General features: G+C 45.2%; 1 protein-coding gene across 1 annotated transcript in view; it reads right to left on the bottom strand.

Moving 5' to 3' along the window:
- LOC8027327 (stathmin) overlaps positions 1-13,115 on the bottom strand; it is a 91,889-nt gene extending 78,774 nt beyond the window's left edge. Inside the window, exons 1-2 of the mRNA XM_029993988.3 lie at positions 12,961-13,115; positions 11,887-11,919 (exon numbers count right to left, since the gene is read on the bottom strand). Of these exons, the coding sequence (XP_029849848.3) occupies positions 11,887-11,919; positions 12,961-12,973 (46 nt within the window). The 5' untranslated portion in view covers positions 12,974-13,115. The remainder of the gene's footprint in view (positions 1-11,886; positions 11,920-12,960) is intronic.
- Between the last annotated feature and the right edge of the window lie 530 nt (positions 13,116-13,645).

Below are 13,645 nucleotides of genomic sequence, written 5' to 3'. Positions count from 1 at the left end.
CTCGACGAAGGGAGATTCGCTTTGCAGCGACAACTCCTTGGTCACTGAGGTCATCTACGAGTTCATCTTCTGTACTTTCGAGGAGGTCATCTTCAGAGATCACACCTTTTACTGCGTTCAATGTACGGTGGGGAGTGACAGTCACTTTATAGTTGGAAACTGAATTTAGTGAGAGGAGTGCTGTGCTCTGTTCACTGGTTTTAATCTCGACGAGCAGATCTCCGGATGTCATTTTTTTGGCAGAGAAGTTCTTTCCAACAATGGACTCAAGTGTTTTGGAAACAAGGAATAGTGACAGTTTTGCCAAAGGTTTCTCACTCTCAGAGTGCATCACAAGGAATCTTGGAAATTTTTCTGCAGATCTGGTAGTATTAATCGCATGTACTTCGGTGCGACCCCTTTTGGGGGACCGATCAAGAAAGGTTTTTTGTTCAGTACCCATAAAGATGGGAGAGAATTTCGGTGCCCCGGGTTCACCATTCAACACGGAGCCCAACACGGGGGTAGGCAATGTGCCATAACAAATATGGCTTTGGTGACATGACACTACCAGTGCTGCCCAGGCACTATAACCTAGTGTGGATCCAGACAAGGGGTCTATCGCCACCCAAGGTTAGCCCTTGCCGCCAAAGAAGGTGAAAATGAATAGAAGAAGAGTAGAGAAAAGAGAAAGACAGGAGGGGATAGTAGGAGTGGCGATTAGACTGAATCATCCTGGCCGGGCCTTACCAGGACTCCCGTCTAATGAGAAGCGGGGGCCGAAGTGGTGTATTGCCTCACCCCGGGGGGCCCCAAAGGGTCCAAACCTACCCCGGGCTCGGCTCAACCACCAGAATCGGCTCAACCACCAGGATGCCCTTTTCCCCGGACACGGGAAAGCCACGCACAGCCAGACGTGGGCGGGCGAACCCGCATGGCTCGGGGTCCGTGGAGACGCCTCTCCAAACACCTGCTTTCACAGGTGCCCCCTGCGGGAGTAATGATACCATGCAGCAATAGCGTTCTCTTGCTCCGCAGTTGGTTGCTTAAATCGAAGAGGGAAAAAGAATGCTAACTGTTTAATTTTCACACCCTGTCCTCAATCCTAGGATCGACACCTGGCACCACTCCCGTTCGTGTACCGGGAGGTCCCGCAAGCCAGCCCGGGTTTCTCTCCCTTTGAGCTGATATATGGAAGACACGTTTGAGGGCCGCTGACGATCTTGAAGGAAATCTGGACGCAGGAGGAGTTAGAAGGAAACTTGAAGAGAACATACTGACACGTTTTGAACCTACGCAACCGCCTTGAAAGGACCACCTAACGGGCGCACCAGAACTTAACAGCCGCCAGGAGGTACCAGAAGAAGATGTACGGCAGGAAGACGTGGAGGAGACTTTTGAAGTTAGGAGACCGTGCATTATTGTTGATACTGACAAAGACAAACAAGTTGGTTATGCACTGGAAAGGCCCATACAAAGTCATCGGCCAAAAGTATGAGGTCAATTATGTGATAGACTTAGGACACAGAACAGAGGTCTTCCACATTAACATACTCAAAAAAATACGAAGAGCGAGAGCCAGATAACATGATAAAAGAGCATGTTTCCTCACTGATTGCCATTGAAGAGGAAGAAGTAGAGCAGCCGATACCCTGCGTGGGTATCAAGAGCACTCAAGGAGTCGCCGATGTGGTGCTGGCCAAACACCTTACTGGGGGCCAGGAAAGGGCCATCAGACGTGCTAGGTAGGTTTGAAAGGATTTTCGCTGAATTGCCTGGACGAACACATCTGTTGGAGTGTAAGTTGGAGCCGACTACTAACCATCCCATTCAGACTCCACAGTATCCGGTTCCTTTTGCAACAAGGCAGATGATAGAAGAGGAAATTGCAGAAATGTTGAAGTAGGAAGTAATAGAAAAATCAATGTCACCATACCGTTCTCCGTTGGTGCTGGTGAAGAAGCCTGACGGCTCACATCGAGTCTGCATCGACTTTCGTTGGCTCAACGACATCCTTGTACCCGACGCTGAACCCATTTCTCGGATCGAAGACGTGTTCGAGGAAGTTGGAAATAAAGTATATTTCTCGAAGCCGGGCCTCTCAAAAGGGTATTGGCTAATACCTCTCGCCAATGATTCGAAGGAAAAAAACTGCCTTCTCCACCGAATCTGGACTTTACGAATTTATATACATGCCATTCGGGATAAAGACGGCATCTGCTGTTTTTACACGACTCATGAGGAGGGTGCTTGCAGGCATCCAAAGTGGTTGCGACCAGTACATCGACGATGTACTGGTCGCAACCACAACTTGGGACGAACACCTAGATGTACTCCAGCAGGTTCTGCAAAAGATTGAAGAAGCAAGCCCAACTGTCAAGCCCAGCAAATGCAAACTGGGGATAAGATAGATCGCGTTCCTGGGCCATCGACTAGGGCACGGTGAGCTTGCTCCTATACCGGAGATGCTAGTAAAAATTGGGTTCAAAGCGACCAACGAATAAGGAGCAACTGAGGTCAATCCTGGGATTGACAGGTTACTAAGAACAATTCATTCCGAACTAAGCGGAAAGGCCCTACCCCTAGTCGAGCTCACCAAAAAGAAGGAGCCAAACATGTTACGGTGGACAAGCGAGCAAGAGAATGCATTTCAAGAATTGCAACAAGCGCTTTCAGCTGGGCCGGTTCTCCGAGCACCCGACTTTACGAAGCAGTTCGTGCTCCGAACAAACACGTCGGACAGTTGCCTGGGTGCCATGATGATGCAAGAACACATGTCATTCTTACACCCAGTTGCCTACGCGAGTAGAAACTTGTTGCCCAGAGAAAAGAACTATGCTACAGTAGAAAAGGAAGCGTCGGCGTTAGTGTGGGCGATCCTGAAGTTTTACGTGTATTTGTATGGGAGGGAATTGAAAGTTCATATGGATCACCAGCCATTGGAGTATTTACATAAGATGAAACCAGCAAACGTAGGATTCTAAGATGGAGTTTGCTTCTGCAGGAATACCAATTCAGTGTGAGGTAGATAAAAGGAGTGGATAAGGTGGCTGCAGACTATTTCAGCCGAGTGTGAGGTATGCGATGAGTTTGACCGGTGCCGTCTTTGCTGCTGTATGAATTCTTAGGCACAGGCGTTTAAATTTACGACAGGGGCATTGATAACTGGAGCTCGGATTCAACTTATTCTGCGACTGAACGGGCTGGTGTGGAGTGGGATTGACTCATGTGAAGTGCTTTTTTTTTCCTTCTTATCAGTGAGTGAAAAAAGAAAGAAAAAAACACCTTGTTTGGGGGGTCATTGTAATGAGCGATCCCGCAACAAGCCGAAGAGGACGAGGAAGAAGAAAACAGGGTGGGGCATGCAAAAAGCGCAAGAGGGGATTTCGGGCGGTTGACGAAGGACGGAGCAGACGCAACCAGGCTGGACCTTTGTCGGCGTGACCAGACGTCAAGAGGCCCGACCCACAACTTGCTTCTCACGCAGTCCGGGCGCCAACCTTTCGGAGGTAGACAAGCTGCATGCGAGGCGCTACGTCCCTCGGCCGTGACCTCGGTGGCCACCTGGTCATAGGCTGCCACCGACATACAGGGCCTGATTCAAGCCTTCGGCCATTGATCAACTACCTCGTCACTACGTCCCTCGGCCCTGACGTCGGTAGACCCCTGATCATCGGCTGCCAAGGGTGCTTCGCCGCAAGGACTGAAAAGTCGCGAGCGAGGGACTTTTTAGGCGACACTCGAACCTTAACATTTCTTGAAGTGGTGTAAATATTCTCTTTCCATATTTCTACAGTGCAATGTGAATTATCCCATAACACATCCTCGTGTCTTCTCTTTCGAACATCACGAACCTCACGACAGGACTGCGATTCACTTTGAACAGACGGTTAGAATATTTCAAACCCAGGGGCACTTGAAGAGTAGGGACTTCCAAGGCAGCAAGATAACCATCACTATTTCAAGCACAAAGGAGTTGGAGTTCGAACTGCAACTCTGGTCCAAACCTCTTGAATATAGTAACTATGTTTTAAGCATTTAGATGCCAGCTTATTCTCTCCAGGAGACTGTCTCTTAAAACATCAAGGAGAAACACATGGCAACTGAAGGCTGTTGGCCTGGTGCCCTAAAACAAAAGTTAAAGAAAGTTCTGTCTTGATTGATGCACTGCTGAAGGTAGCAAACCGTTTTAAAACTACCAGTACTCCAAAGGTCTACCCAAAACAGACGGAGTTTCGGTTCACAGGAGATGCCAGTCATAGAATACTCACATATAAGGAAGTACCAAAGATACATGTGTCTCTGATATTGCTCAGCCCTGAAGATATGTTATTGCACACAAAAAGAAAAGAAAGAAAATCAGTGCTTGATTTTAGTGCAGTGCCAAACCCCAATACCACCACAATTACTAAAAACCCAGAAATAGTTTTCGAAAAATGACAAACTGCTATTTGTGAGGACAAGAAAACTAAAACCTGGACTTAAAGAAGCACTGACACATCAAAAAATATTTTTTTTTTTATTATTATTTGAATTGATTGAGAACGATGCCGGGACATTACCCTAAAAATTCAAAACTTGGGAATTCAGTATTTCTGAATTAAAAAAAACAAAAAAACAATTTCCAAATGCCAAATTCGAAGTTTCCGCATGATCCGCGCCTGTGCAGTGAGTCAAATTTTGCGGTCTCCTGCGACTCGACTTTCTTTGGGACCTCCGTTGCCACTGCGACCCAAAGCGAGGAGGAGGTAACCAGGCAGGATAGAAGGGCGCCGGCACGAGAAAAAACCGGTTTCTTCCCCAACTCGCCGATAAGCCTCTGCTCGAGCGCCGCCAAGTTTTCCGAGGGAGGATACAAATCCAGGAAGCGACATCACAGCGAACTTCGACTTTTGGTATTTAAAAAAAAGGGGCCGTAGTGCGCTTGCAATTGCGTTAAAAAACATGTTTTACGATTGACGCTACTAGATGTTATAGAAATGTCGCCTACAAAGCTTCTAAATTTGCTGATTTTTGACGTCACCGATCAAAAGAAGCAAGAATATGAACACCAAAAATAAAAAGGCGCGCGAGGAGCATATTCTTTATTTGATGAGGTTTTTTTTTGCGTGTCTATGAGTATAACTTGCATCGTTTTAGACGATAAAAAATAATACGACCTTTGGGGTGTCACTGCCCCTTTAATGCATAGACTTTTTGCTGAATCCCCCAAGCGCCCCAGCCCGCACTCGAGGAGTCATGGGAACGGTGTTCCTTCAGCTCCCTAGGTATTTTCAACATATTCCATGGATACACAGTTTTGAGTAATTCAAAGTCACCTTGCACAAGCATTGTATAGAGCCCAAAGACCCGATATAACTTCTAAAATGTCTTGCCAATGACAGCGTTTTCCATACTGTGCATGCTGTCCAGTGTCCACCTTTTAACCTGGCTGAGATGCAGAAATCTCCTATCATCATTCTCGTACAGCTTCAAAGACAATGACATGAAGTTAGAAACGCTACAAATGCTATAAACAGCCCTGCTGACTCAAAGCTAAATCCTGGTTTCGGTTGTTGGGAATTCTCGGCTTATTAACCACTTCCTGCAAAAACAACAATCTTGAGAACGATAATATTGTAAGAGATTTCTGCAGCTCAGGCCAGGTTGAAAGGTGGGTCACATGAACAGTATCAAAAATTCTGACATTGACGAGTAATTTTTGAAGTGATATGACAGGTCCTTGGGCTCTATACGACAAGGACCTGTCATATCGCTTTTAAAATTTCTCGTCAAAGTCAACGTTTTTGATACTGTGCATGCGATCCACCTTTCAACCTGGCTGAGTTGCAGCAATTTTTTACAATACTCGCGATTGTTGATTTCATAGGAATTAAGAAATTCCTGCTAACACTATCCAGATAGAATTTATTTTAATGTTGCTTAAAAACCAGATGCCTTCATTGCGGGACAGACAGGACACACACACACCCTAGGAAAAGCTGCTGAGATAAGCAAAGTAAACTGAGGCTACCTGCTCCCCCAAAACAAACCGAGCAAATGCATTATCAGGATGAAAGCCAACACTTGCAGGTGTGGGACAATGGCTAATCTTGGGATCTGTGGAAGCAATCGTCAAGCACTCAGCCACTAACAATCTTATCCACGGATAGTACCACAAGTTCGCTTGCAGCTAAATCAAACACATGACTCATTTTGTCAACATTCACACACAAAGGAAGTAGTTGTCACTAAGGTCACATGACACGAACAGGGGTGGAACTCATGAAATGTACTTGGGAGCAGCCACGGGAGCAGCAGAAACAGCTATTTTGAAGCAGGTTGAGAGCAGCTAAAACTGCATTCTGGAGCAAGCTAGGAGCAGCTCAAAACTTCAGCTTGTGTCTTAGACGAGCACGGGAGCAATTTCAATTGTGCTTAGCAGCACAGATGAACATGGGTGGTTAGGAACCTAGGTAGATGGGATAACAGTGTAACAGATGCGAAAACTTGGCCTTAGTGAGAACCAAAAAGCAAGTGCCATAGGTTTCTGAAGATAGTGTCATTGATATTTTCTCAGTGGCTTTCAGCTGTTCAAAATGCAAACCAGCACTGTTTATCGCACCAGCAACTGACGTGCAGTTGCGTAGAGGAACAGGGCAACAAATTTTGAGTTTATCCTATTGTACAACTCAATATCGAAGCAGCAGACTATGATTAACCAGTGTTGTATGCGTTACCGAAAAAAAGTAACTAAATACGTTACTCGTTACTTGCAAATAAATGCAACGCGTTACCGACCTACGTTACCTCAAAATAAAAGGAACACGTTTCCGTTACTGATAAAAAGTAACGAACGTTACTGTTGCGTTACTTTTTATTCACGAACTAAAACATTTGCTGTTTCGACGTTTGATATGTGCGTAAGCGCCATAGCTAAAATATGTCCATGCGGAAACTTAATTACCCTTTCTTTTTTTAGGGTTTCACCCGAATGGTTACAAGAAAAAACGCGGAAGTATATATGAAGCTGATTTACAACATGGAAAACGGGAAAGGGAATGACACAAAGGTGTCATTCTCTTTCCCAGCGGGAAGCGAAACGCAGGCTTCGACGCAAGAATCTCCCAAATCCACCCGAAGCTGAACCTCTTTGGCCTTCCAGCCGAGGCGACGGCGGTAGCGAGGTCAACGAGCCGCGGGAGAAAACCAATGCCAGGTGGCGTGCGACGTCAAATCTGACAAGCACCGACGTCAAAGAAAAGTGGAGGACAGCGGTATTTTTTGACTAAGGAATTTATGACATTGCACTTAAAACACAAAAAAAAATTTAATTTTTTTAAGTTCTAGGAAGTAAAGTAATGTAACGTAATTTCATTACATGTTACACAAAATAAGTAACGTAAGTATGTTACCCGTTACTTCTTTGGAAAAGTAACGAGTATGTTACTATGTTACCAAAAAAGTAACGCGTTACCGGTGACGCCGTTACTTGTAACGCGTTACCGCCAACACTGCGATTAACGGAGTCATCGTATTCGAAGCTATGAGCCGGAGCAAGATTAAAGTATGCTGAGTAGATCTACCGCTCGCGTGCAAGCTGCTGGCCGGCAAGGTTTCGGATCGGAACGTGTATCAGTTCAATCAAATCACGATTTATCTTGCAGGAATGTGGTTCCAACTTCTAACGATGAAGTACTAAAAGAAATATTTTGCTTATTTGTTTTCAACTGGCTGACGTCCGGATGCCGGGCCGCAGCTTGCTTAGCCGCTTATGGTTGAAGAATAAGAACCTAGTCGCAAGTGATGTAGCACATAAAATCCGAAACCCCGAGTTTTTTTGCATGCTCCCGACTCGGGATACACAGGGAAAATAAACAGAACAAAAACTTGCAAGGCCGACCACGCTAAACGTGCTCATTGTTGCCAAAAGAGTCGATAAAAACCAAAACCAAGACAAAATATAATTTTTTTTTTTTTGCGCATGTTGCGAGATTTGGAGCACAATGGCGCGAGGTATTGGCTGTGGCGCAGTTTCCGCAAAATGGCACAGCCGTTCCACCCCTGCACGAACAGCTGCGTTGGACATTCATGCGACCGCAAGACTGAGTTCAAGTGAATTTTAAAAAATGAGTTCCTAAAATCCCAAGGCGTGGCTCAATGCCGCAGTCTCATGCAAAGATCTTGAACCGTTAGATGTTCGTGTAACCTCCTGACAATAATCATGCACAAATCGTGTCAACAGTGGCACAGGCTACGTTTACATGAACATTGCGCATTGAATCCATCAGGGACCAATCACACGCAGCCTCATTCCTATTTGCTCCCCTTCTACCTATCTGCTACAAATCAAAATAGATGAATTTTGGTTCAATGTGCTACATTTATAGATTAAAGGGGTTACCCCTTCAGAACATGCTCCCAATACTCAAAAGTTCTTAAAAGTGTCTGGATAGCATACATGTTCACAAAATAAACTCTCCCAAAACCCCAAAAATTGTTTTGAACACAATATATACGGGGCTAAGTTCAATTTGAGCCTTACACACTCCCATTTGGGGTAGACATGCCGAAAAAGAAGCATACACGTTTCAGAATCGATCCCAACTCAAAATGTGTCTCGCATATTCTATCCAACAACTGATCCAAACAAGTTCTGTGCGAGACCAGTGTCTTTCAAATGGACCTGGTAGCACCCATATTATCTCATTACATTCCCATTTCAAGTCTTCAGGGGTTATCTCCAATCGAGACTGATTCACCCTGAACCCTTAATCATCCGAAACAGCGATTTAGTGAACACGCAGCAGTAAGTTTTACCAGTAAAACAATTGGACACTTTAACGAGTGGGAGAATCAAAATGTTCACAGCACCTGACAAGGAAACGAAAACGCAGTTGTTCGTAACCTACCAAACCAGCACCACCTAAAAGACCCGCTTCTAAGTGGTATTGACGGAGTACGCTAAGGAAACGAGAACTGTGCATGAGCACCACTTTTCTAATAAACCGGGTCTACTTTCGGACGTTACCTACCTTCGCAAAAAATGACTATTCGCGACTCCAGCGACCTATAGGGGGCGCCACCACCAAACAAACATGGCGGCTGGGTCCAGGTCGCGTCGGCTCGGCCGGGCCGCCTGAATGGGTGGCGCATTCAATTTAACAGATTTTCTTTTGTTTAATGCCCAATTTCATGGGTATTTGAACTGAGACGGTTAAGTGTAGCCGGTGCGCATAAACTTGCCTAGCATAATTTTGTTTTGCCGGTGTTTTTTGTTCTTTTCATGTCAAACTTTCGTTTCGGAGACTTCGTTCAAAACCGAAACTATGGGCTCCGGAGAAACGGTAATAGACTCTAATTAGTTTTGATCATCTAAGGAAAGCGGCGATGGCTACAAAATTGTTCCACAGAGAGTAATTTTTAGCTAACTCGCATGCCTCGACCGTGCGACTTATCTGTCCGCGAAATTGAGCTTTTGTGCATGTCCGCGTTTCAAGAAACAGCTCCAGTCGTGTGCTCGGTCAAGAACACAGGCTGCAGGAAAATACGAAAATTAAGCAAGCGCTTCTTGAGCCAAGGAGCATGTTAAACCGCTGGCGCTTCACTAAGCAGCTGATACTCGTATTTATATTCAGGTTTTAGTAGCAATCCAGAAGTCATTTTGACGAACAGGTTATGTATTATACTACGTACTATGGGGGGAGGGGGGGGGGGGGGGGGGTTTCCACTAAATCGATAATAGTATATTCTTCGGGTTTAAATATGAACTTAGTTGACTAACTATTAGGTGAACTGCTGAATAAAAGTATATTTGACAGACAGAGAGATACTACTTAAACTTAACCAAATGGTTCTAGCCAGTAGCACGGAGACGAATGCGGACAAACTGAAGAGTCTTCATTGGAGATTCACGCAGAACCTCTCTGGCATTGAACTTGACTTTGAATCCTGAACGGATAAAATGAGTATTTTTTTGTGGCCGGTCAACCTGAGCAATGTAGACGTATATTGCTGCTGGCTTCGACAGGGATTATAATATAAATATTGGAGGCGCGATAGATCCTAATGCCGTGACAGCTTCTAACTTTGCGAGACGCGTCCCCCCACCTTTTGAAACCAGATAATTTCCCTCATTAATCATATGCAGCGAGCAGGTTTTCTGCATCAAGTAGTTGCGAAATCAGCCCAACTCCTTCAGTGTGGTCTTTTTCGGCGAAAAGCAGCCAAGATGAATAGCCAACGCACCGGCCGGCGTTAGCGGCTCAAACTTGAAGCTAATCGAGCACAACCAAACTCAAGAAAAGCAGCTATCGAACCTTCCCATTCACTTGACTGCAACATTGGTGTTCCCTCCAGTGAAACACCTCGTCTGTCATCCTCAGTCCACTCTTCTACATCCTTATAAAGAAACCACTTATCAGTTACCAAGCAGTCGTCACTTTGAATGTGATCAGAGACAGACAAGAAATCAAAACGTCTTTCCGTGATCCCTCCCCATCCAAAAAATTGAAAGCACGCGACCGTGTGTTGTGGAGTAAACACGCATTCAAACACGTGATGGAAAGAAACAATCTACTGAGGCTTCACCACAATCATGAACACTCCGGCAAACTTAAGAAATTTTCGGACCTTCGTCAAATTACATTGCTCGCCCCCGTGCCGACAGCACGTGTCCGCGAAAGCCACCAGAGACGCGGCGGGGCGCGGAGCGACCTGGACCGACTGGTTCCCGGTTTTCCCGCTTGGCGGCGTCCGTTTTGCTGGAGTCGCGAATAGTCAGTGACAGGTGAAGAGTAAAGTGGAAGCTCGTCCTGCAGCAGAGCTAACACTGGAGAGGAGGTCACCTGTTCTCCAGCATTCACTCTCCTAAAGTACAGAGGTGGGAGAGAGATTAACCTGTCACTGGCTATAGACACTTTCATCTCAGTAGTTACCCGACTGGTGGACAGGGGGTGCTGACGCACGCAGCGCCCCCTGTCCACCACTTCAATGGTAAAACAAAACAGCTAGGTGGCGTAAGCTACCGCCCGATCCAAAGGGTTCAGCCGGATTCATCCATCCATCCATAAGGTGGCTTCATTTCAGTTGGTTTCGATTTTAGCGGGTTCGGAATTGTTTTATGTCGTTTTTGCTTTGTTTTCTGATATAAATGTATCCCTTGTGGCACAGATCCAATGATACAGTGGTAATAGGCCATCTTGAAAACCACGACGCAGTTACAAGCCTAAATTGTGGACATTTTAACAAACACCTTCATCTGATCCTATTCCTCATTAGGCCAGGTTCGGCTGCAAAACGACTGAAAGATGCCGGAGAAGGGTTAGCGCTGTCTACGGCCGTGGTAGACGTACCAGCTGATACTAGTTCCCATAAAAATAAACTAATGAAGAGAACAATGCATGCAGGCAGTAAAAAAAGCAGGTCGACGGCCTGACTAAAAATGTGCTGAATTGCACAGAACAGGCAAGTTTAGTGGTCGTACATCCACCAAACGCACCCCCACCACTCGACTCAGTCGCCTGCGCCGCTGACCCTGTAAAAAATTTTTGGCCCCATTTTTTTTTACAGAAACGGAGCTACGCTTTATAATTTTACCTGTGAAATGCACCTTTGACGAAAAGCTTAGATTGCTTCCTGCAGGCATCGATTGTCGCTTTTTAAGGTCCATTTTAGATCGTGCCTGAGGACTTCAGACACCCTATATATAAAAACAAAAGTCCAGGGAAAAAAAAAAAAAAGAAAAAAGAGCTGTGGAATGACAGGTGGCCATTAAGTCAACAAGGCCGCTGAGTCACTCCACAGATGCGGCAGGAGTTTGTGTCGACCGGGTTTCCACTATCATACCATTATTAGTCAGTCAGGAAATGTTGCAAAAAATAAGAAAAAGCTTTCAGCAGGGAACAAATTGAAGACTAGGTGGCTTACGTTCGGCAGCGTTGTCTCCGGTAGCCTTCACGTCTGACAGGAAAGAGAACACAAAGAGAGGCGTTTCAAAACAACACGAGAAAAAAACAACAAACACGGTTACATAGACAAAAGATAACTCGGAAAAGTTACGCAAGAGATTGCCCAAGCAGCGAGAAAACCGAAAGGTCTAGGTAATGATAGTCGCTGACACTGACCTAAATTTGTTCACCAACCCACTCGCAATTTCAACAGCTTTTTTTTTTTTTTTCTTTTTCTCTTGTTTTTGCGAGCACTAGTGAAGGTCTAGACAACGAAGCAGCAGAGCTTGACTGGGCGCGAGCTTCTGCCGAACGCTCACCCCCGCAGAAATGAACTCGAAGGTGTGCTATTGCGTGAAGCAAACTGTTGGAATTCGCTTTCATTAAAAGGACAACGAGATCCTTTAACGTTAGCGCGGCACAAAGCAAGCACCATGTTAAAAAGGGCCGAAATGTTTGAACATACTGTTTGAGTCGGAAATCAACTAAGCCCGCCGTCAGTCATTAGTTTATACGCCATACTAAAAATGTGTCTTTTTTTTTTTTCATTTTGAAAGTTTTGATTATGACGTCGCGACACATCGATCAAACTTGTAAACATCAGTTCGGAAAGAAAAGAAAAAAAAAAGATTCTTAGGTATTTGACAGTCGCCAAAATGGACGTGAAGACATCAATACACGCTTGAAAGTTTGAGCACGCCGAAACATCCGACGTAAAGAAATTCGTCAAAAGCTGTTCGTGAAATCGGGCGCCGTTTCGCAGATTCGAATGCATTGTCCGCGTTGGAAAGACGCAGATATCGTGGAACAAAAGAAGCCCCAAAGAACGTACGGCAAAGGGTATTTACTGACCGAACCTTTGCCCGGTTTTCGAAGCCTTTGACGGGCTGGGAAGTTATATTGCAACGGAACGAAAAAAATAAAAAGCGAGGTGCCCCTCCGAGACAAAGCATCACGATAAGCCTAAACAACAACACATGACGCCGAGCATGCTTAGAACAGTGGAAGAAATACGGTGACAACTGCGTAGCTGCAGCGGATAGGTAACGCTTACCCATGTTATCCATGATAGCGATTTTTCTTCTCTTGGCTGGCGATTAACACGGCTGATTTTAAGAAAGAAACAGCTGTGCACCACGCTCCGCGTCAAGTTTATAGAACCGCGCAACCGCGCTGCTTTTTTGACGGATGCTTGGATTGGCCAGAAGAACGGAGAACGCAACGGCCTAGAACCGACTGCGCAGGCGCTGGAGTAGATCGCGGCGTCCCCTGGCAAGAGAAGCCTTTGTTGTTTTCGGTTTCGTTTTCGCGCCATGCAGTTATATTTTGTATGTTCTCACAACGCGGGAGTGTGATATGCCGTAAAGTCAGCAATCTTCGCGGAGTATTGAGACATAAAATTTCACCAGAATTGTCAGTTTCGCACTCGACGGCTATACTTCCCTTTTTTTTTTGTTTTTTACATCGTGTTTTATTGTGTTTCTTTTTTTTTTTTTATTGTTATGGCAGCAGAGAGCGGAAAACACCTCTGGTTCGGGTTTTGTTTGCATGCTTTTAAAGTGCAACGCCACCGCTATGTTTCGTATTAAATTTAAAAATTATATAAATTTTATGCATAAAATAATAGTTTTCGATCCTGGGGGTCGGTTCCCCCTCAATTTCAGACACTTTAATTGTCGAAGTTTGACAGCTAGATTTTTCGTTTCAGCATGCAATAAATAGTCTATTCGTGACACGGT

Source organism: Ixodes scapularis, unplaced genomic scaffold, assembly GCF_016920785.2.
Source record: "Ixodes scapularis isolate PalLabHiFi unplaced genomic scaffold, ASM1692078v2 PGA_scaffold8__174_contigs__length_109621045, whole genome shotgun sequence".
Taxonomy (NCBI): Eukaryota; Metazoa; Arthropoda; class Arachnida; order Ixodida; family Ixodidae; genus Ixodes; species Ixodes scapularis.
The sequence above is the reverse complement of the archived record's forward strand: the minus strand, read 5'-3'. Positions and strand labels throughout refer to the sequence as shown.